The 24,489-nt window shown below is 38.7% G+C and overlaps 1 protein-coding gene across 3 annotated transcripts in view; it reads left to right on the top strand.

The window, feature by feature from the left end:
* Nucleotides 1-24,489, top strand: part of LOC146470845 (uncharacterized) — a 56,225-nt gene that overhangs the window by 19,695 nt on the left and 12,041 nt on the right. For all 3 annotated transcript variants that reach the window (XM_085121520.1, XM_085121521.1, XM_085121522.1), the window contains 21 exons: nucleotides 7,782-8,026; nucleotides 8,314-8,401; nucleotides 9,158-9,520; nucleotides 10,096-10,488; nucleotides 11,085-11,108; nucleotides 11,465-11,503; nucleotides 11,700-11,807; nucleotides 12,420-12,538; nucleotides 12,952-12,998; nucleotides 14,035-14,186; nucleotides 14,985-15,119; nucleotides 15,593-15,617; nucleotides 16,739-16,781; nucleotides 17,403-17,721; nucleotides 18,420-18,530; nucleotides 19,319-19,509; nucleotides 20,465-20,587; nucleotides 21,025-21,095; nucleotides 22,390-22,430; nucleotides 23,392-23,488; nucleotides 23,658-23,757. In XM_085121520.1, coding sequence (XP_084977646.1) covers nucleotides 7,782-8,026; nucleotides 8,314-8,401; nucleotides 9,158-9,520; nucleotides 10,096-10,488; nucleotides 11,085-11,108; nucleotides 11,465-11,503; nucleotides 11,700-11,807; nucleotides 12,420-12,538; nucleotides 12,952-12,998; nucleotides 14,035-14,186; nucleotides 14,985-15,119; nucleotides 15,593-15,617; nucleotides 16,739-16,781; nucleotides 17,403-17,721; nucleotides 18,420-18,530; nucleotides 19,319-19,509; nucleotides 20,465-20,587; nucleotides 21,025-21,095; nucleotides 22,390-22,430; nucleotides 23,392-23,488; nucleotides 23,658-23,757 — 2,834 coding nt within the window. The remainder of the gene's footprint in view (nucleotides 1-7,781; nucleotides 8,027-8,313; nucleotides 8,402-9,157; nucleotides 9,521-10,095; nucleotides 10,489-11,084; nucleotides 11,109-11,464; nucleotides 11,504-11,699; nucleotides 11,808-12,419; nucleotides 12,539-12,951; nucleotides 12,999-14,034; nucleotides 14,187-14,984; nucleotides 15,120-15,592; nucleotides 15,618-16,738; nucleotides 16,782-17,402; nucleotides 17,722-18,419; nucleotides 18,531-19,318; nucleotides 19,510-20,464; nucleotides 20,588-21,024; nucleotides 21,096-22,389; nucleotides 22,431-23,391; nucleotides 23,489-23,657; nucleotides 23,758-24,489) is intronic.

The raw sequence follows: 24,489 nt of genomic DNA on the forward strand, positions 1-24,489 counted from the left end.
CATTTCGGGCATGAGCATCTGTCCAGTTCATCCCTTCTCTTTGGGCATTGGGTGGTGGAGAGGTTCCCAACGATACCTTATCGAGCTACGCCAAAGGGAAATCGCGCAAAGGGTGACCGCGGTATTAACAAGGCGCTTTCGGAGACTATCTAAGACGTACCAGAGCCAACAGGTACAAATTTTCCCGTAAGGCAACGCAGTTTTGCTAATTCATGTTAGGCGAAGGTCAATATGAAATTTAAAAGTTGTGTCTTATTTTCAAACTGAGCGAAAAGCCGTAAGTCGGAAAAAAATTAACATATACTTGCAACAAGAAGCTCGCATTTTTAATAACTAGCCTGTTTTTAGGTGTGCGATAATTTAATTATAATGTTTATCAAACCAACATGCTTATTTTCCTGAAAATCCAACTATAAATGCAACGCTTATGCTTTTATTATTATCATTATTATTATTATTATTATTATTATTATTATTATCATTATCATTATCATTATCATTATCATTATCATGTTCCTGAAAAGTCATGTCCTTACCTTTCTCATGATAATCATAAAATCGCTTGTAAAATGTGTATTTTACATGAGAAACCTCTAATTTTTTCACAAAGCAAACTTCTGGCGCCAATGTTATCTGTGCTAAAAGAACAGCAATGTTGCCTTAACTGCCACCGAGAAATGTCGTATTGAAATTTCCAAAAGGTAAGGAAATGACGAAAATTGGGGAATCTAGGAAGAAAAATTGCTAGAACTTTGCAAATTTGCCTAACAGATGATAAAGTCATTCCCCACAGCTTCATTTGTATTCCCCACGTTATCATCCATGTTTCAGAAAAGCGGCCTTTTGACGAAAAAAAAATCTAGTGCAAGTATAATGTCTAGTACAGGTTTCAAAGTCAACCTCAAGACGGAATTGCCATTTTTGAGTTAAATGTCTCTAGAAGGGCTAAATCTAAATGATAATGCCTGGTCTTTTGTGACATAATAGCTATCAATGTATGCTACATTTCGTGAGGGTATCATGTAAATGGCACGAGTATTATAGGAGTAATGAAAGTTTTAAGACGAAATGTTCAATAGGTAAGGAAATGACAATTTCTAGAATATCGTTTTCTTCTTCAAAATGAGCCGCAGATTGGATGATAAACAAGTCCCGCTTGTTTTCTAGAAAGGTTAGGACGAATGAAAGTGCCAGCTAAGAAATAAGCACTTTCGAACGTTTTACAAATTTTTGACAATTTTTTTCTTGTTTTTAAAGGTAAGGAAATGACAATTTTAGTCTAAATTCAAGGAACTTTACATTCGTGTATCTTTTTTGTATTAAGCACTCAACTACTCGGACCTACCTATAAATGTAAGACTTGTTCTTGCCTATTAATGCTACATTCGTTGACACATAAGACTCAATTGCCATTAGTGCAATCTTCTCGCATTGCAAAGCACTATAGGTGTTCAATTTTCAACCAAAAATAACTCACAAGTACAAATCCCTCCACCGTGCTGGATTTAAATCATATAAATTCACCATAGTAGGTGCTGAAAGCCAGACATACACAACTAAAGGCCATGCAAAGAAATCGAGCATTTGTCACAAACGAATGGCTTCACAACGAGGGAAAGGTAACTTTGTTTTCTGTACAAATTGTAAGGAAATGACAATTACTGTGTTGGTTAATATCTTTGCCCTGTGAAAGAGAACTTTGAGTTGACATCCATAATAAATATTCACGGAAGGAGACGCAAGCTTTGCCTCAATGTCGTGGCTTCTTTTTAATTTCTGATCTTTTTACAAAAGAAATTGGTTTCAATTTAGGTAAGGAAATGACAGTTTTCAGAATATCACGGGCAGGAAGATTTTACTTTTTTTGAAAAGTCCTGTTTTTTTTATGTTTACTGGAATGATGTAAACGTAATTACTATGCTCCTCTGAAAAAAATCCTTCCAAGCAATTGCGGAGCTAGAATTTTGTAAAAATTGTGGAAATTTGGTTACCATGGCAACGTCAAATGTCAAGGTCATTCACCGACCATACTAATTTGTTCCCAGGCAAGTTTTAAAACTAGTTACTGAGTTTGGTGGTGTTTGCTTGCATATTAAAAGTTAAAAAGGTTATAAAGGTTCAAAGTCAAAGCGGCCAGAATCCCCCTCCCCCCCCCCCCCCCCTCGGTCTAGAAAGGGTTAACAGGTGCCTAGAATAGAAACCACAGTAGGATGCCAGTTTTGAGTACTGGGGCTCGCCCCTATGTGTTTTAACAAAAATGCCTTTTAATGAGAACAATGGTGTACACATAACACAAACACAAAAAAAATCCCTTTGACCTAAAGATGGAGACATGAAATCTAAATGAAACTGACATATATTCAACGGGTTTGAATACATTTGCAGGAAAAAAAGCTTTTTCATATCACAAAGTTCAAACTTCACAGAAATGATCAAACTTAAGTTGGCTCATTTTTGACCAAAAACCCCCGAACCTACCCCTTGGAAAAAAAAGTCAAGTTTTGGACTCAATACGAATATTCCTTTTGGACGCAAGAGAAATATTCTTTTAAAAGCTTCCAATGGAATCAGTGTGTCCGAAGAATGTTCTAGGCCTCCCAAGGGACCAGCGACAAAAACGTAGCCCATTCTCCGTCAGTTTGCTATCTTCTTGCTCGTCTTGGTCTTCGATTGGATTCTTACATTCCTTGACCCACTTCGAAAAGCTCTCCAAGGAACGGAAGTAGAGCCTGATGGTGGTTCCTTTGAGGGTTTTTTTTTCTTAGTCTTGGTCTGGCTCATTTGTCCCGAATGTCAAAGGACTTGTCCCGCGCTAGACAATCCAAACCTGTTCCATGTGAGTCCAACTCTTGGAGTATAATATGGACGTGCCTCGTGTTGTTGAGTGCTTGTGCGACAGGTGTGTCCCCACCCGCAATATGACGCTGGAACCTATAGAATTCGAACTGGCCAAGGGATTTCTCTCGAAGATTGTGGTGCATTTCAGCTTGTTGGTAATAACTAGTCCTCCCATTAAGCGTCGCTTTTTCGGCTTGTTACTACTTCTTCTTCTGAGCCGAATGTTGACATGTCGTCTACGTCTTTTTGACCCTTTTCGAAAAACGCTTCCTGAGCAGGGTCGTATTCAGGGTCGTCTTCAGAACTCTTTGACTCAGATTCCTAATTCTCAGAACAGTCGGTAGATTCTGTTTCCGTACCAAAATTGCTGTCTTTGTCGCTCTTTTTCTCTCTTTTTTTGGTGAGCGCAGTGACATCAGTTTGCAACCTCTCTGCCTTTCTCTTTTTACCAAATTTATTATTATCAGTTTCAGTAAAACAAAACCCTTCCCTAGCTGAGAACTGGGGTATAGAAACTTATGTATCCAATCTTGCAAGGTTTTCAACTGCCCGAGTGTTCGGTTCCAACTGCGAAAGTGCCAATATGCAATGCCCCCAGTAGCGTGCTTGCATTACGTTTTATTGGCTCATCTTGGCGTTACTAAATTATTTCATTCTTTTGGGGGACAAGTAAGTATTCACCTCAGATTGCCCTTTATAACAATTATTTGAATGCGCGGAAAAAGCCATTTAACTATCATGTTCGTATACCGGAGTAGTTTTAACTTTAATTTGTTGATTTCATTTAAGCACAGCTTTGCAATTATTATTTAGTTGTATTGTGTAAAATATAATCACATCCAATGTATTTTACTATTAGTCTATATTTATTGCCAGGACCTATAATGATATCAGTTCTTAGTTTTGCCAAAAAATGAACGAAAAAACCTATTGTAAATAAAGGCATCAAACTGGATGAAGGCTGACCAATCGTTGATTTGATACGGGCCATAATTTTAACAAAAAGCACTGAATGAACACAATTTTAGTCATAAATTACTGCAAACAGGTAAGTCATCGAAAGTAGTGTCTTTGTTAATGATTCCCCATAAAGAAGAGAAAATGTTCCTGTAAGGAAATGACAATGTAAGGAGAATGCAATTTGTGGTAAGAAAATGAAATTGTCATTTCCTTACTTGTAAGGAAATGACAAAATTGAGGTAAGGAAATGACACTTTTTTGTAAGGAAATGACATTGTCATTTCCTTACTGTAAGGAGATGACAATGTTCTTGTAAGGAAATGACACTGTCATTTCCTTACTGTAAGGAAATGACAATTTTCTTGTAAGGAAATGACGAAAAGTAAGGAGATGACAGTAAGGAAATGACGGAGGAACATCATCATTATCATTATCATTATTATTATTATTATTATTATTATTATTATTATTATTATTATTATTATTATTATTATTATGGATACTTTTTATAGCCGTAGCTACTAATCTGTGAAGAACTCCTTTAAGTTCTCTCAAATAAACTGAACTCTGACAGTTACACAATTTTGTAGTCTCATTATATTCCCTCAGAAGCCCTTCAGACAAATCGCTGGTACTGAGAGTGGTTATATCCAGGGCTCATTACAGTGGTTATTTTACATCTCCAAATTGGAGACGGGGCCGCCATAAAAATTTCAACGTGGCCATCCGAACCATTTGAGGGTCTAACCTTCTTCTCTAAATATTTCTGACTATGAGTATGGGTGCGACCGTGGTTAGAACCCTGTGGTGCTTAATATTATTCTAGAAACTTTGTGTTTTTTTTTATTTTCAGGCGCACAGCTATCCTAATAATTATCGTTGCTTTGGGTAGGTATATGTTGTGACTGTAAATTGCAATTAATCCGGATTCATCGGCCATATGGAACTGTGTAGCTCAAGCTAAGCCTAGCTGATGTTACAAAGGGCATTGAAAATGTTGTCCTTATAAAAAACATTTGTTTGTCCTTTAGCATGTCACTGACACATCAGTTCATCGCAAACAGCCTTACATGAAAAAGATTCAGTCACTTTGTCTAGGCTGCATCTGCCAGCAATAAGATTCGTTTTCCGGGCTCTTATCTGCTTTTTGTTTTAATTATGTTCTTCATTGGCCTTACAAGCTGAGTGCTAAAAGCATTGGTGGCATTTATACCACTGTTAGGCTAACCTTCAGGCGACACTTACACCACCAGCCCGTGTTACACTACCTGCCTTAATTGAATAGCTTTCGCTAAACGCGGGTAGTGTACATCTGAATAATGTAAAAGATGATTTTAAGTGGCTTACATAAAGCGCGAACTTTCTTATCGTAAAGAAGTAATTATAATTGCCTTTAAATGCGGTTCTCTTTTGTTGTTTTAGTCTCGTCGATAAAGTCAGGCAAGGCCGGGCTATTAAGCTGGACATGGTGTGCCCATTTGACACCAGCCCCCGCAGTGGTACCATTCTGTCCACTGCACGTGCACGATGTACACAGCATCTGCTTGTAAAACATTTGTACTAAAAAATCCCATTCTAAAAGATAAAAAGCTGGTAACAGATTTATTACCATGTCAGCTAGGGGATTTTAAGCTTGAAGTCGGACGCAGACAAACTGCCGCGGAAAAAATATAATCTGGTTGTTAATTTTGTTGGGTATCCTGCGCGCTCGGTCTCATTGCGTGACAAACATGATCGTCTCATTCTACAGACGATTCCTCTTGTGTGCGTCTTCGGGCTGCAAAATTTCTTCTTCTGCGACTATAGATAATCGCATCATCGTTCTTAATCGTACAATTGAGTTACCTTATTTGCTATAGCTGTGTGGAGACTCAAATATGGTGGAATCTGTCAGGAACTGTAATGTATGCAGGAGTCATACGTATGGTTGTTGATTACTTGTGCTTTGGTAAATATGGTCGAAGGGAAGATAACAATTTTGAAGGGAGAGTGGCGATGAAAAGCAATCTACAGCCACGGGTTTTGCAAGGTAAACTTGTAATGTTGACTTTCAAATCAAATACGGTGCTAAGTACTAAGATTTGCTTGGAATATTGGCTTCGATAACAGACTCTAATTCGATTATTTGTGTTTGTTGACAAGTGGAGTTTGTGATTTTTCTCGACATAGAGCGTGTTTTTTCCGTGCAGAAGTTAAGAGCCCCAGACTAATTTTTATATCCTTAAAAAGAAGACTATTTCCACTAATCACAGCCTTAATTTCAAGCGCTTCTGAGTTATACCGCATGGGAAAAACGTTTATTGAAAAACTGCTCCAAAATGAGATTTTTGAACAATGAAATATTGGTGATTTTTAAACTCTTGCCGTGCATTCCCAGTTAGGTAAAAAATCCTGGTTTTAGACTTGAATCATTTGCCAATGTCTTTAAACACATAAACCAATTTGAAAAAACCGTGCTTCCTTTTGCGCTTTACACGAGCGAAGTTCTTGTGTTGTAGCTCGACGCACTAATTTCCGCCATTTTATGACGGTCGGCGCCCGTTACAGTTTTTGAGAATTTTCTTGAAAATACAGCCAGCTTTGAACAAAAAAAATATATCACGTTTGTTGGCTTATCATAGGGTATCTCTGAGCGAAATATGAAAATTTTGAATTTTTGAAGCATGTACCACATTTTACTGATATCACGCGGTCTTCACAGACATTCTCTCTTAATATCTTTCGTTCATAAGAAATGAATTAATGTAATAATTAACACGTAATTTACGACACATTTGTCAGAATTTGGCTTTAAAAAAGTATGACTAAGCAAGATTTTTTGACAAATTTGTCACTCCTTCTTTCTTTGAGCAAGAAAAAAAATCATTTCGTTTCCATCAAGTATGTCTGATTTTAACGTCTTTTAACTGTTGCTTTTAAACCAATATTTGGAGGTAAAGCTAGTGGGATTCGCCAAACCAAATCTTGTCAAACTTCTTTATCCATAACGTCTCTGTTGTTCAAAGAGCGGATAACTTTATCCAGCGCATAAGTCGCTATCCAGGGGATAAAATGAATTGGTTGGAATACATTTTATCCCCTGGATAGAATTAACCGCTCTTTGAACTACCGGGTCCATATCCATAACTTTGACAAGAATGTCATGTTACATATGAATTGGACCGAACAGTCCCCGATTCAGAAGAGAAAAAGTAAACTTAGGGCCTGTTCACATGGAGGTGGGGGACACCAGGTAGGTGAGGTACCCTGCTTCGGTGGAGTTACCAATCTCTCCATACAATCTCTCTTTATTTCTTGATTGCGTTCACATGTGAAGCGGAGTACCTCACCGAGGCGGGTTGCCCGGTCAGCCGAGGCGGGTAACCCGCTTAGCTGGGGTGAGTTTTCTCCATGTGAATGCTGGAGGTGGGGTGGGGTGATGTTCATCCGGGAAATTGTCTCTGAATTCAGTACAAGCGTGGCGAGCTTTTTCGCAGATACCACCTTCAAAACATCGACAACAATGCCATTGAAGAAAGTTCTGAAGGAGTTGAAGGTGCATTTGTCGAGTCTGATAACCAAGCTGGTCTACCGGTCTTGGATGAAGGTGAAGTCGTGCACGTAGAACAACGAAACGAAAAGTGTCTTCCATCCGCCATCTTTATTGATATATGTACTTAGCGACCACGCGGTAGCTTTTTAAACCTCACCCCAGCGCCCCGGGGTTGCATGTGAAGGCCTTTTTTTTCTGACCCCGGGTAGATGGGGTACCTCACCTACCTGGGGTCCCCCACCTCCTTGTGAACAGGCCCTTAGTAAAATAAGATAAGATGAGACGACCTATGTCCACAGGACATTTAAATGGGTAAAATGTATCAGTTATTTAATCGTTACATTTGTTTTCTAGACAAATACCAGTTCCTAATGTCAGAGGTCTAACTGAAAAGGAAAGTTTCGACTTCGACGGTAGTAAAAGCTGTTTGCTTGTCCTTATCTTTTGACAGGATATTACATGTACATAGAAACATCCAGTCCTCGATTGCCATTCGACAATGCAAAACTAAACAGTCCTCTGTTGCAGTTCAGCGGGGATATGTGCCTTAAATTCTTCTACCATATGTACGGTTCAACCATTGGTCAACTGAATGTGATCGTCAGTGGTTTTAAAACAGTGTTCAGTGCAAGTGGAAATAAAGGCGACCAATGGCTTGGAGCCAGGATAACTATATCTCTCTCGGGAATGTACATGGTAAGGGAGTACTCTCATTAGACAAGAGAGATAAAAACCTTCACCTGGATGTGATACCAGCCCACCGCAGGTTACGTTCCCAAAAACATTTCAGGTTTACCCAACAGTTCACCTGTACCCATTTATACTTCTTGGTGGGGAGAAACAGTGTGAGAGTGAGGTGTCTTCACCAAGAGCAACTCACAATGACCTCGCGTCTCCCTTCGCCACGATTGACTGCGTCGCTCACAATATTGAAGTCAACAAGTATATAAATTTGTTAAGTGAATTTCTTTCAATAATTCCAGATAACGTTTGAGGGAATAAGAGGATACGGCAGCACTGGAGACATCGCCATTGATGACTTCTCTTTTACCACGGGACCATGCTCGCCAAGTTAGTAGTTCTCAATACAACGCCATTAAAACTGATGATGTGATCTTCCCTCCGGCCATTGTTCATTCGTAGTCTTTCAATATCGTTTATCACACGTTCTAAAGTTACTGGATTTAAATAACCTAATCATGGGATACTAGCGTTATGTTCATGAAGTAATTCATGAGTTAAATTTTAAAAACGCAAATACAGTCGAAGATGTTGTCGACCTTCCCAGAGTATTTGCTTGTAAACCTTGAATGCTTTACCAAACGCCTATTACATACCTTAGCACCTGATCCCCCACAAAGTTGTCGCTAAAAATGCTAGCCTGTTTGTTCCTCCCTGAGAAATGTTTGTATACAAGTTCCTGTGACCAGTCTCCTCGTGTGAACACTTCAAGTGGCTTGCTAGAGGAACTTGAACCGGAGAGTTGTCCGCCCGCGTGTGCCGACAAATACCCCAGGGCTACCCTCGACGACCACACAGGCAGTCTTGTACAGAGCTCTTTATTTAGGTGGGTGTGGAGGGACCACAAGACGGGAACAAAAGACCCAGGGTGGGAGGGAGGACGAGCCGAAACCCCAGCGGCTGAAAGATGGAAAGGAATGACTCAAGATCGCCGACAAGATGGGCCACGTGATCGAAAAGGGAAGAGATGGGGTTAATTACTGAATTCCCTAGGGGATTTCTGATCTTTACGGTTTCACTAATTATTGAATGTCTTTCCCCCATCATTTACAAAGGTAATTTTAACTCATATTTATTTTGACATAGTATTTGACCCCTGCAAATATTACAAAGTTCTTAATACACCTGACCGCCTGGTGGGATTCAATGGTCTTAACCCAGCAAGGTGTGACCAGAGAGACCTCAGCGCTGGCTGGTATCGCTTTACTGGTGCAGCTGGTGATAGGATGCCAACTACATGTCCAAAGATGCGCCACTGTGGTACATATTCTCCGGGATGGATGAGTGGGAGACATCCCACTGTGGCGGAAGGTGTAGTTACTCGCAAAGTTTGTTACCATTGGACATCCGGCTGCTGTCAGTGGACTAACAACATTCAAGTCAAGAATTGTGGAGCTTTTTACGTCTACGAACTGCAGAAAACACCTGGGTGTTCCTTGCGATATTGTGGTGAGTATTAACTCAACTGGGCTGAAAGCTTAGAGATTAATCTTGGCCCAAAGTTGTTACGATGAAAAAAAAAAACAACAAATTGCTCTAGATCCACTCAACTACAATCTACAATATGGCTGCAGATGGGCTGTGTGTACTTCTAGGCCGCTCACCCTTCTTTGCAAAATGTGTAACTCTTCACTACCAAGAACCACTTATGCATTGTTTTTTGCTCATAGCCACAAGCCGTGCATAAATATATATGAATTAGGAGGCAGTGTTCTTAAGAAATCAGATCTTTTTTGACCATCTCAATTGCGCATACGTATGCGCAGTAGTTAAAGGAAGCACCGTCCTTAAATGGTCCCATCTCGACTTATCGGTTGTATACCGCAACGTATTACGCGACTTAATTAACACGTGTCAACCGAGAAGACCGGTTTTTTTTTCCATTTCGTGAGATTCCCATCTCTTCAACTGCTCCAAATACTATTGTGGTCGCTGTGTCCGACTTTGGGATAAGTTTTATTAATTCTCCTGATTCAATGCCCGGATTTAATTATGAGTCTAATATTTTGCTATTGGCTTTGTAGGAGAAGCCAGTGAATGTGTCGACTACAGAGCACTGAATCAGTCTGACCGTGCTATGAGCAACATTGATCAAAGCAATGTGAAATGCGACGGCGGAGAATCAGAACGCATCGTGTCACAAGCCTGGTATCGTATGACCGGGGATAGTGGTGATCAGATTCCAGAGAGCTGTGTTCCAGTGAAACGCTGCGGCACTAGTGCTCCAGGATGGCTGAATGGCACACATCCAACTGTCGAGGAGGGCGTCCTGGCTCAAACCATTTGTTATCACTGGTCAGGCAAATGTTGCAACTGGAAAAACACTGTTAACATTCGAAACTGCAGTGATTATTACGTTTACCAGTTGGCAGAGCCTCCCGCTTGTCCACTACGTTACTGCGGCAATAAACAGGAAAGTGAGTGACAAGCTCTGTGTTATTGATCCCTGGTGGGAATTACAACGACTGATTAAATGGAAAAATATTTTTTTTCTACGTTTACGTCACCAAGCAATAAAAGGGAAGGTTATTCGTCTGTTGCGATTGCAGCTGTATCTTAAGTGGCTTAATGTGGGCAGATACTGTAGTCACAATGGAGAAGCTGCTTTGCTCTTCAAGCATTGACCATTCTCAAGCAGTATTTAATAATGAAAATGTAATATTTTTTTTCTAAAGGACCGAAAGGTTTCGTAGGCAGGAGGACAACTGTGACGAAGTAAAATTAATAAATATTGAGGCCCTGACACTCTTTACTTTATCGCTTTTCACAGAGAAATACTTGGCAAAGGTTAGTTACTCTTTAGATCAACATAGTGTTCTATTCAAAATGCCCTCCAAAATACACACAATATACACTTGAGCTTTTAGGAAAAAAGTATTTTCCCAAGCCTACTCGACCATGCCACAAACATTTTTTTTTATGTAACCAGAAATCACACCGGCCGTAGGGTATGATAGTAGTGTACAACTGTTTAATAGTTTCCTTTTATAAAATTGTTATTTTTTTCTTTTAGCACCAGCAACTACACTGGCACCAGGTATGGAACTCATCACAACTTAAAGTGGTAACAGTGACACCATAACAACAGTTATATCCCTAAGATCGACAACTCCTGGCATATTTTATAGTTCTCCTACATCTCTCCCCATGCTACAGACGGATAGCTATAGTCTGCATAACATTAAACTTCAATGGGGCTCATAATGAACAATTTTACTATTTCCTGTCCACAGCACGCCTGTGCAGGGTACAATACATTAATGAGAAGAAATACGGAAATGAAATTGCAAAACAGTTCTTATGTAATCATTAATCATACGGTAGGGTAGGGTGTTATAGTAGTGTAATACTCTGTAGTAGTTTCGTTTTGTAAAATGTTTTTTTTTTTTTTAGTACCGACCACTTTGCCACCAGCAACTACACTGGCACCAGGTATGAAACTCATCACAACCCAAAGTGGTGAAAGTGACACCGCAACAATAGTCAAATCTCTAATATCGACAACTCCTAGCATATTTTATAGCTCTCTTGCATCTTTTCCCGTGCTACAGACAGATCGCCCAGGTCTGTATAACATAAAACTTTTATGATGCTCATAACGAACAATTGTACCATTTCTTCTCCACAGCACGCCAATGCAGGGTACAATGCAGTAATGGGAAGAAATGCAGGAAGTTTGGAAAATTTCTCTGTCTCTGCGAAAGAGGAAAGAAGGGAATAAATTGTCAAGAAGAAGGTGTGTATTGAAGACAAAATTTTGCTGTTACCATCTCCAGTGAATGAATGAACGAACGAACGAACGAACGAATGAACGAACGAACGAGCGAACGAACGAACGAATGTATGAATAAATGAATGAATGAATGAATGAATGAATGAATGAATGAATGAATGAATGAATGAATGAATGAATGGATGGATGGATGGATGGATGGATGGATGGATGGATGGATGGATGGATGGATGGATGGATGGATGGATGGATGGATGGATGGATGGATGGATGAATGAATGAATGAATGAATGAATGAATGAATGAATGAATGAATGAATGAATGAATGAATGAACGAACGAATGAATAGACGGAGTGATGGATATTTTCTTACGGACTTCTATCAATTCAAGATACATACATATAACTAGTAACAATCAAAAGCTTAGGGAGTGCGTTGGATGATCTGCGGGGGATGCCGTCCCAAGATCCATTCGTTGTCCCATAGGATGTCGACTCCAAACGCAATTAGGAGTGCGCTCTTTCTACGACGAACCCAAAACTGATTAACTTTACGTAAAATCCTCTCAGCTTTAACAGAGTTCAAGTAACATGCTGAACTTTCGTTTTTGCAGATGTTCTAAAGGAGGTTGTAGATTTTAGCCTTGCAATAAAGAGTGAAGATTGGAAACCGGAGTATTTGAATATGATCAATCCAACGACAAAGGAGCTTGTTGATCGTTTAAAAAAAGCTGTAAGTCTCTTCCATTCAATAAACTAAATTAGCAGATAACACCCAGTGTTTTAGAACCCCTAATTTCAATAGACCTGTACACCACTCAGCTATATTTCTAGACTACGTATGGAAGTAGAAAACTTATTAAAAGCTGTCAGTAATATTAAACTAAGAGATTTTATCCGAATTGGATTCTGACTCAATATTATTAATGAATAATCAGTTTAGAAGGTCTCATTACAACATGTGTCTCCAAAGCATGAAAAGCTATTAATTTTCCTCGCGGAGAGGTATTTTGAGCACTAACGGGGGCACTTAACGGCCTTTTGGCCCTTGGGGCTGGGAGGGGGGGGGGGGGGGGGGATTTGAACAACTCAATCTTTAAACGTTCAAATGCTTTTAAATTAACAGTGCACTTATGACAATTTTAGGTTTTTGAAGAAATCGCAATTGGTCTGGTAATCATCAAATCACTGAGGTAGGTTATGGACTTTATTCAGCTCATTTCTGAAAAGAACATTATTCAAACACACAAATATCTCTGAAATCGCTATCTGAATCAGTCTACTGACCAGCAATGGAAGTTGTCAGGTCACATGATCGCTTTGGGAAAGTCATTAACTCGCCGCCGAAGGGACGTTCTTGGATTTCAATTGGCCAGCTGTAAAAGAAGTCACCCGAGAGTTACAAAAATTAAAGACGTCAATATTTGTTTCAAACTGACATTCTCAAGTGCAATGGCTCGGAGCGTAGCACTATAACGAAGTGTCTTTTATGGAGCCATATTCACAAAATCCTTTCAAGTTGAAGATGTATCCAAAGCATTGTTTCTTGAGAAAAGTCTATTGTAGGACTAACAATAGACTATTTTTAAGAAACAACAGTTAATATATATCTTAACTTAATAGGAGCTAAGATATACCTTAAGTATTGTTTCTTTAACAAAACCCTATTGTTGGAATTAAGAACAACAAGGCCCGGTTGTTCGAAAGCCGATTAGCGCTAATCCCGATTAAAAGTTAACCGAGGTTTCCATCTCGCTCGTTAAGATTGTTTTTGAAATATAACTTTAAGCTAATGGTAAAGAACAGTCTAAAGTCAAAACTGAGGGACAAAATGTTTGGAAGAATCTTTGAAGATTAGTCATTAAACTCGAGTCAAACTTCACGTTAATCCAGGATTAGCTTAATCGGGCTTTGAACAACTGGGCCCAGATTATTATTAAGGAACAATACTGAGGATACATCTTAAGTTAGATCTGGCCCCTGAACCTTATATTGTATATAGATTGTTGAGTTCTCGCAGCCGAAATGAAAGCGTGATCTCTGGCAGTATAAAAAACTGACTCTTTGGGAAACATAAGAAACGTGTTTTATAAATAGTATTTCAGTTGGGCTAAAAACCTGACTACATTCGTCCTTGCTATTGAAGATTTTATCCATAGAGATTTGGAACGATTAATATTGATGGTAACAAAGAGTGCTTTTTAATGCTTTACTTTGATTTCCTCATAGGAAAGGGAGTGTCATAGCCGACGTACAATTGACATTTAATGAAAGTGTTGGAGAAAGCGAGGTAGATTTGTTATTGAAGGAGACTACTAAAGATGGGCAGTTTGGCCAGTTTAACGTGGATCAAGCAAGGGTACAATTTACTCCCATTCCAGGTAAATTATTTCAGTTTTGTTCACATTACATCTATTATGTAGTATGTTCCATGCCTGATTGCATTAGACTCGGTATGATGTAACAACGCACGAAACAAACTTTTGACACTCATGCGAAACACTCAGTATTGGTACTAGCTACACCAGCTGTATCAGGTCGGTCTTAGATTATGCTGCGCCCATATTTCATTACTCTTTCCATAATACCTAATGCATGAATTGGAGCGTGTTCAAAAGAGAACACTGTCTATTGTATGCCCAGACCTAGATTGCAATGAGTCATTAATCGGTGTGGATATTAATTCGTTAGTGGTTAACTAAGCACGCTTACGCGTTATCGCTCCCCAAAGGATAAATCGGCCGAAGAATATTTTTTTATTTACATCATGTTCTCAGGCTAAGAAAATCTAAATATTAGTTTGTTTTTAATTTTTAGCTTTCATATTCCGCTGTACTTTGCTCTTTTTTCTATTTCGTTGTGGGTTGTACTTTAGTGATATGCAATTCATCCCTTGACTGCTTTGTATCTGAATAAAGTATCTATCTATCCATCGGTCTATTAGCAGGAGTAATCCAAACAGAATTCCTGATTTTCGGTGTAAGCCCGGAAGCACCAGCTATTTAAACGTTTTTTAGTTCATACCAGTAAAAACTAATCATATCTTCATTTCTTCTCGAATGCAGATTTTTCATTAAGTGCTGCTACAGAACCTGGTAAAATGAACATAGCATTCATATATGGACCACTGATTGCTCGTTAAACTAATCATGCATATTTTCATTTCTTCTCGAATGCAGATTTGCCATCAAGTGCTCCTACAGAACCTGGTAAAATGAACATAGCAGCCATATACGGACCAGTCATTGGTGTCCTGCTCTTGGTGCTACTTTTGTTTGGAATTTATAGAGTATTAATCCTGAAGCGCCGAAATCGTAAGTTTGCACAACCCTACTCTCGGCCTTTGAAGGTCTTATTCATCTAACATACTCAGACATTTTTAACATCTTAAGCTTGTCTTTCACTCATTCTCGTATCTTTATAAGGTTTACTTTTTTACTAAAACAAAGATGTTCGGGATATTCCTAGAAATTATAAACGAAAATGTAGGCTGAAAACATGAGTACTGACAATGAAATCGTCATCTAAAGTCCTATGTTTTGTTTAAAGAAATCTCTGAAGACTAAACTTATTATGATGACTATCACTGATATTAGATCTCCTAGTGTATCTTTTAGTTGACGTTTTTACTATCGACCTTATGCCATGACATAATCTCAGCGACATAATATAATTTATACTTAGTTTGAGGAGGCCTAATCTGCGAACGTTGTAAATGCAAATTCTAACATTTTTCTTTGAATCTGGAAATAAACAGTAATACGAAGATTTATATTTTTTTCCACAGGTCGAAAAAATGAAGAAAGTACTAGGTACGACTTAAAATCCTTTTGAAAAGTTTTATATAGTGATCAGTACTTTACTGCGAAAAAATATTTATTATTTTCTCTCCAAAAGGCTCTCTTTGATGTCAATATCTCCCCAACCAAATACTAACAACCATTCAGTTAAAGAATTGTGTGGTACTTATTGGTAATTAGGCTTGCTTCCAATAGATTATATAATACGCATTACGAGACTAAGCATGTTTATGAAAATTACTCTTCGGCAGTGCCAACATTAATGCAAATGGTGTATCAGTCGCCCAACACTATAAAACCAGGGTTTCGACCAATAACAACATTATAGTACGTAAATACCAAAGAGGAAATTATCGGTTTGAGAACATTTCAAGAAGGTGCTGGTCGTCTATGGAATGATGTTGATTAATGTACAAAGAACATAGTCATCAACTCCAAATTGAGGAAACACATATATGAACTGCTCTTAAACAGACAGTCTGTTATGAATAGAATACCATAAGGACTTAGTAGTTTTTTTTCGTGACCTTTTTAAAGAGGGCCGCTCAACGTGAATAATAACAAAGTATCTTTCCCACTATTGTCATAATCGCTATTTCCTTAAAATTTATCTTGCCGCAATTTGTTAATTAATAATTGATTGATTACGTGACTTGAAGTGTCCATGACAATAAGATTTTGGCAGTCCATTGTTTTTTTTTTTTTTTGGGGGGGGGGGGGGGGGAATTTGGATCATTTAATCTTTTTATGCCCAGTTTTAAGTTAGCTTAATCGCGTAACATTTACCTTTTTTTTCACCAATCTTTACATTCGTTCTTATTTCTTGGTTCTGATAAATTTTGAAGTAGTTTGGAAGATTTTCTTGTCTTTAGGAGATATGGAGAAATCCAATATGGCGGCGGTGAAGATGATATGCCACGTGATATAACATCACCAGTCCAAATAAGGGACCTCAAAGAAAATCCTTTGGGATAGTCACTATATCCTCTCTAAGTCTCGCTGCTGTAGCCTCAATGCTTCCAAGCTGTATAACTTAACATTCAAGCAGCCGAGAAATTTATATTGCTCGAAACTCAAAGCGCTCGGGCAAAACGTGAAAGTGTTGGCACTTACTCATATTTCTTTTATTTTAGCCATAGACGTGATGTAAGAGAAGCTTGCGGAGATTCTTGCCAAGTATGTACTACAGCTACGCAGTTGTGGATTCAGTTGAATCCGAGTCTTGTGTCTCAGCCTAACTATCTATAAAACATCTAAATATCAGCTACTGAAGCTGACATTAGACATTCCGGGAGAGTCAATCGCATCATTAGATTTAGACTATTTGTCAAATATGCTTTATGTCACTCTTATAGGAGAAAGATTTCATGATGTGCAATACTGCAAAATTTCGGATACAATTTTCATTCCCCCCCCCCCCCCCCACCCCCCGCTTCTATTCCCAAAATAAGTCCTCTTAGCCATCGTTTCCCAAAATATTAGACACAGACATCCTTTTGACAATAAAAGTGTGTATCATGGGGGGCGGGGGGGTTGTTTAAAGCTGTGTTAGGTTCCCAGGTAAGGTAAAGTAAGTTAAGGTAAGGTAAAATATATATTTAGACACGGTATTTCCTTCAGGACTATGCAATACTTAATGCTATTAGCCCATAATTTTGAACTGTTCCGTATCGTCAAGGTAGTGAGAAAGACAAAAATAAACGGAATTTAAAAGTGAAAATAAAATGCCTGCAAATAAGCGCACATAAACCCCAGACGTTCGAAATTTTACGGTAAGACCTGCTCATCTTTCCACAGAATCGTCAGGTTGAAATTCAAATGACCAGTGGGATTAACAACATCGGTTATAACCAAGGCCCTTTTCAGATAACCAGATTAACTACAAACTCCTTCGGCGTAGGAGAAGGAACCGCAGACGACGGGACATCGGATTACTTAGATTTAGATGAAAATGCTATGCTGGAGCCAGCGGATGAAGAATGGGAAATTCCAAGAGAAAGCGTGACTGTTGAAAAGATCATAGGAAAAGGCGCATTTGGGCAGGTCGCTCAGGGAACGGTGTTTTCCCTTCACGGGGGAAAAGAAACGACTACGGTGGCCATCAAAATGTTGAAAGGTAAATACACTAAACTCTAACATGAATAAACAATTTAACACAAAACTACTTCGAATTTGGGTCCAAGACAACGAAGACATATTGTTTTCACATTCGTGTAGAGAGCTGAAATGAGTCAGTAAATCACTTGATATTCACACGAATAATAACATCCACACACACGTGCGCTACTTTAGGCTGCTTACCAATGATTTGTATATCAGTTTTAAAAGACCTTTCGCATACTCTTTGAAATGGATAAAAATGGCGTAAAGGTATCTTCGCCGTATGCAAGCTTAAAGCTAGAAAAGCGGCTGAAATTAAAAAAATAAAAAATAATAATAATGGTAATAATTTTTTTCGAGATTAAAGAAATCAACTTTTGTGATAACTGCCATTATGTGATGACAGTATTTGGAAGTTTCATTTATCTATACTATACTTAAGTTGCATTTAATTGAGGAGCTAAGGTTGAAAAACGGGACTAGAAAGACAGCTTAAATTCCCCTGTGATGCAATCTATGGCGGACCATTAAAAGGCCACTACCTGCCTACAGTCTCGTATCCATTATAACTAACAGTGAATTTACGTTCTTGAGATTAGTTTCATTTGGCCTGGTGAATATTTAACATGTACAAAGGTTTCTCGAATTCCATTTTAAAATTGATGTAATATTTTGTAAAGTGGTTTCCCTTTTCTTTGTTGTTTGAAATTGTAGACGACGCCCTTAAATCAGAGAGGAAGGACTTATTGTCTGAACTTGAAGTGATGAAGGCACTTAAACCTCATCCACACGTGATCAAACTACTGGGATGCGTCACTGAATCTGGTAAAGGGAAGCTATGTAAAGAAAGAATCATAGTGTTCCAATTACGCTTAAAAATATTCCCGCTAGCGTTATCCTACTTCATTAATATTTGATCGATTAAACCGAAGTGCGGGGTTCACATGGATTTTTAAATACCAGAATGGAGAATGCTACATTACGGTTAATGTTGTTTTCAGTACGGTAAGTGCGATAAAATATCACTTCCCTGACTCTCAGTGTGAAAACGAAAACTGAAGAAATAAAACCAGAGCAGGAAAAAAAAATGAGCACAGAAAATGCCCCCCTCCCTCCCCCCGTCCCCGGGGGGCATACAGGGCGTACAGCCCGAGCCTTTGCCACTGCACCAACCCACCAATCTCGGGATATCATAATATTTGCAATTGTGTGGTCTTGAAAATCAATCTTGAGGACATCGGAACGTTGTTATCTCTTTTTTATGAGAACCATTTGACAAGAATTTCCTAGTCCTTCTGCATTTTGTGTCGTTAACTTGAAGACATTTGCTTTATACTATACAGTGTTTATCTCAAACAGCTACTCAAAGTACAAACTAAGAACTTTAAAATAATGGGGAAATCTTTTAGGTTGTTTGTGTCATTTGATTAGTCTTGTTCATCATCATCATCATCACCATCATCATCATCATCATCATCATCATCATCATCATCATCATCATCATCATCATCATCAACAACAAACTCCCGTTTCACAATTTTGTTATTAGACTAATGGATTAGAATTTCACTGGCTCAATGTTCTAAGTTTCTAACTCACGTCTTTAAACATAGATCCCTTGCTAGTTATAATTGAATACGTCCCGTACGGTGATTTGCTGGGTTATTTGAGGAAAAGCAGAGGATTAGACGACCACTACTTCAACGACTTGGATGTGAAACCGCAAACCAGTCTGACGTCACACCAGCTGATGAAGATTGCTTGGCAAATCGCTGATGGAATGAGCTACTTGTCCTCGAGAAACGTACGTTTGGGACACATGTTTGTCACATGATCCTAGTTTCATGGCAGTGGTCGAGTAGAGCATCAGAAATAGAAATCGGAAGTTCATAGGTTCGACTCCATACTTTCCGAGCATGCAGGTGTCTCTCACTGAATAACAAATCATTCTCATTTATTTACTAGGCTTAACTATACCATCACAGACTGTCCGACTTTTTTTCTAAAATGCTTAGTGGTAAAAACCAGGTTTATGGCATGGTCGATATAAACGAAATCTTCATCCTTATAAAGGCTGAATTTACACTACGATGTTATCGTGCACACAATTTTAAGGCATCTATAGCTTAAATACACTCGATTGCAAAAACTTTGACACCTAAAAAGCATAAACCGTGAACGATGAAACCCAATGGCTTTACGGGTATAAGTGTACTAAATTTATTTGCACGCACGTGGTGCATGATGGGAACTGTCCAAGCTTTCCTTTATAGACCTTAAAGTTTCAAGTTGGCCAACAAGGGCCAATTTTAAACACTACCCGCAAATCCGTTGGTTCTCTTCGTTCATCGTTTATGCATTTTGGGTGTCACATTTTTGCAATCGAGTGTATACGGATTGCTGAGCTCTTTTTCTCACCAGTCGCGTAAGGTCCATGCAATTCTAGAGAAGAACATACGCAAGCACTAGTCAAACAGTTCGATCCATCCAAGCATACTTCCCGCTTGTTTGAGTTTGCCGATACTGCAAGTGGTGAGAATGGATTTTTATGGTTATGGATGTTCACGAAAGTAGAGCGTGTCCAAACACGTTATTTGAAAACATTTCTTATAGTTTCTTCCTTTGTGGGGTTTTTAATAAAAGGCTGAAAACGCCAATTTGCCCCATACAATATTTTGTTAACAGCAATAGCAAAAATTAGTATAAATTATCATTTACCAATATTTATAAAATTTGCTGCCTGAACTCTGTTTTGGTAGATTATCCATCGCGATCTTGCCGCGCGTAACGTCTTGGTCGGAGAGCAGGAAATTTGTAAAGTGACAGACTTTGGAATGGCCAGAGACGTGGAGCAGGAAAATATTTACCAGAAGAAGTCTAAGGTACTAGTGTCAATAATAGTTATATTAGGCACGGTGTCTCAATATATTGGCCAAACACTGATGAAGTTATTAATTATGAGAGTTGTATAAACGTTGATCTCACGACCTTATTATCCTTTGCTGTTCATCGCCGAACCTCAGACCAATGCCTAGCTTCGAAGTGGCTTGCATGCATTAAATGGCCATTTCCTAGTCTTCAAAATTCAGTAATAATTCCTAAATATATCATCCTATCACGTGAGGCATGTCGATCAGGTGCATGAAGTTTATATCTGACAGGCAGAAAGATATTTGATTTATGTCTCGGGAAGAAGGGGGGTTAACGGCAAACGATTCCCTTTTTTTGTATTAAATCACAATCATAGCCTTTGCAAGAGCCATCTAAAATGACGTACTTAGTTCAACATGTTATTTTCTCTTTTCTTAATTTTACTTAGGGTGTAGTACCAGTGAAATGGACAGCACATGAAGGGCTCTTCTATGGAGTATACACTACAAAAAGTGATGTGTAAGTAAACTAAATATGAATATTTTTACAATAACTGTCAAAATTCTCGCGCGCTGATTGGCTCTTAGTTATTGTGTATAAGAGTACAGACAATAAAATGACGTTAAATTGAACGCGCGCGCTTTCTCAACGAAAATAAATCCAATTCCGCTCGTACTTTTTTCATGTTATTGTAAAAAACAAATCGACGGAACATTTCTATGGTTTATACTCTTATAGACCATAAAATGCGGCTCGTGGTTCCACTTGAGTTTTGAACATTTTATGACGTCATTTTATGGTCTCAAGGAGTACAGACCATAGAAAACTGCCGTCGATTTGTTAAATGAAAGATATATTTGAACTACTGGTAAAAGATTAAATAGAAGAAAGACCGTAGCAGTTATTTAAGAAACTTAAGCAATTAGGAAAAGAAAGCCTGAAAAAAAAAAAGCCTTAAAAAAGGGATCGCGTTCAAGGCTGACTTTTCTTTTTTAGGCTCTCTTTTCGAACTGCGAGGGTCTTTCTTCTATTTAATGTAAGTAAACTCCTGGAACTACTACAAAGTAAAAGCAAAAATATCAATGTCCAATTACTCTTACCATCGCCCGGTTACCTCAGCTGATAGAGCGTCAAATCCTTGCCTTACCAGGGTAAGATCACTGGTTAGCCGTAGGTAGGGACGTTAAGCTGTTGGCCAGGTTTCCCTCATCTTTACTGGGTTAATCGGAAGCGGTCGTAAAAGAACCCATAGCACTGTTCGAAAAGGGTAGGGCACTAAGTTGCGGTGTCATGGTGTCATTGGTTTAAGGCGGCAGCCAGAGGCGCCTTCACTGTGCTAACGTCTGATCTCACCTCTGTGGTTCCTTCGCAATTGAGCTACGAGCTGCAAAGTGAGAAAAAAGTGGCATCAAATCTCTCTCCCAGTTGTCTCTTACCCTCGTACCACTTTTGAAGTTTTGAACTATATTTTACGGCTTGTCAAATATGTACATTGTGTAAGGTACCCTAAAATGACCCTTTATTGTCATGTGTGTAGGCTGTGTAGAACTCGCAGCTTTTAGTGAAATGAAATTCTAAAGTTTCATATTGTGAATGCAGTAAAGGGTGAAATTCCTCAACAAACTCCTGAACATAAATTCCTAGAAGGGAAATGTGGATATTTCCTTTATAATTTCATTTCATATTATAATGTTATAATTTCGTTTTACGTCTATTTTAAATCCTGCGCTTTACTCATTCAATTGTTATTTTAAATACTAAGCAATGATTTGTTTTGTTTGTTTGATCGATTGTTTTAATTTAATTTACACAGGTGGAGTTATGGAGTTGTACTCTATGAGATTTCTACCATAGGTGCGTTTGATTAATAATGTGTAAGGAATGAATAACCTTCCCAAATATTTTAACCATACCATCCTTTCATGCAATGTAACAGCGACTTAAAGGGGCCCTGCATGTTAGTCAAAACTGTCGAATACAAAAAAGAACCTATTTTCTAACATGAAATTACTCTTAGAGCACTGGAAGGAAAATATGAAATGATTTCCCCGAGGAAGGATAAAATACATCGGTTCTTAGCCATTTTTCCAAAACACTCAGAAGAAACTATTTTTTTCTCCTCTTGAATTATTAGTGAGTTTGAGAAATAAAATTATTGTCTACCCAAAAACGTAATTTAATTCCGAAAAGGCCACCCTCTTAGCCCTGTTTTTAAAAGTTGAAGCCAACCTGCGTGAAGAAATAGTAAGCGAGTGGAAAGTATTCTTTCATTTTCAAGGAATCATTTGGAACTTTTTATTTGGGCTGGTACAGAAAGCGAATTACAAAGGTTCCTTTAAGCTTTTTATCACGTTTAGTCAAAGCCCATTTCCTGCTCCGAGCACCGCAGCTTTTCAAAAAGGGCTAACAGGGCTAACCATCGAAACGTCAGCTCCCTAGTCCCTTTGTGGTGGCCAAAATACCTAAACACCTAATCCAAGCCTGGATGATTCATGGTCTTGGGAGACTGGCCGGTAGGCCTGAAGCCCCAGATAGAGGAACTTAGAACTACGTGCTTAAGTTATCGTGGTTTTAAAAAGCCACTCTTTTCACCTTAAACTCGGAGATTCGTCATAAGTTTTACAACAACCAGAGAAACAATATTTAACCTGACCTTGTGGGAGATGTCTGTGTATGTGTAGGGGAGGGAGGGTGGGGATCGCACATAAAGCATGTGGCCGGTGTATTCTGTAGCTTGTCAAACTCAACATCCCTGGATCTTCTAAGATGGTTCAGTAAAAGCGAACGTTCCTTTATTCTTCGTCATTTCATTTAGGGGGCACTCCATACCCAAGAACACCGCCCAGAAAAATAGCCGAATTACTGCAGCGCGGCTACAGAATGCCAAAACCGAATCATGTCGACGAAGCTCTGTAAGTACACTACTAAATGTCGTGGATTTCGTGACAGACTTTGCACGTATGTACATGCGTCCATGCCCGCAAAGTTTATTTCTCTGCGAAATTTTACATGATTGTTACAGTCTCTTATTTTCTTGATCCTCTTCACTTACCCTGAGTATGTTGTTCTTTTGTTTCTCAGGTACAGGATCATGCTTAAATGCTGGCGAGAAAACCCTGATGATCGTCCAACGTTTGAAAATCTCAGAGATGAATTGAACGGCATGGAAAACCAGCACAAGGTAAAAATCAGGAACAACACCTGGAAATGAAGCATATATAAAGAAAAAAGTAAATAAATAAATAAATAAAAACAAAAGCAAAGCGGCGCTTTTGTTTTCAGAGCACTTCCCCCTTCAGTCCTAATCACCCAAAAAGCTCCTCTGTGAAGTATAGGGCTCCTCTTGTAGACCTCCATCGGACTCTGTACAGGCCAGTTCCTCTCAAATTTACATAAGAATAGGAAGAAGGAAAACGTTTGAAGGGGAAGTATCACGCAAATTTGCTGCCATTTCAAAACCCAAAAATGTTTGTCTGTCAGAGGAAACAACGAAATAATTGTCAAGTTAGTTATAAATTATCACCCCAGTGCATTAGTGCCTCTGGCCAGAGATAGAGTAGGCCGGTATGGATTGAAAACTTGAAAAATGTTAGGCTAATGTTTTTCAAGTTCTCGCATTTTTGTTTCCAAAATACGCTAGAACAGATCATGAAGTGTTCCTTTCAAAACCTGAGTTGATTTCTTTCTTCTCGTCATTCTAGAATTATTTGACAGCTGATTGAAGGTCTTATTTCATCATTTTTAACCAGGAGGGAGGGGGCGTCTCTAGGGTAAACATTGGTCCAGTGATCACTGCCAGTGTGACGTCACGTCATACATCAATGATTTTCAAAATGGCGGGCATTTTTTTTGTTCGTTATTTTGCAAAAGGTCCCTTACCAAAATTAAGTATACTTTAAGTATATCATATTTA

The sequence above is a fragment of the Pavona decussata genome, unplaced genomic scaffold, assembly GCF_977016875.1.
Source record: "Pavona decussata unplaced genomic scaffold, jaPavDecu1.1 SCAFFOLD_110, whole genome shotgun sequence".
Classification (NCBI taxonomy): domain Eukaryota; kingdom Metazoa; phylum Cnidaria; class Anthozoa; order Scleractinia; family Agariciidae; genus Pavona; species Pavona decussata.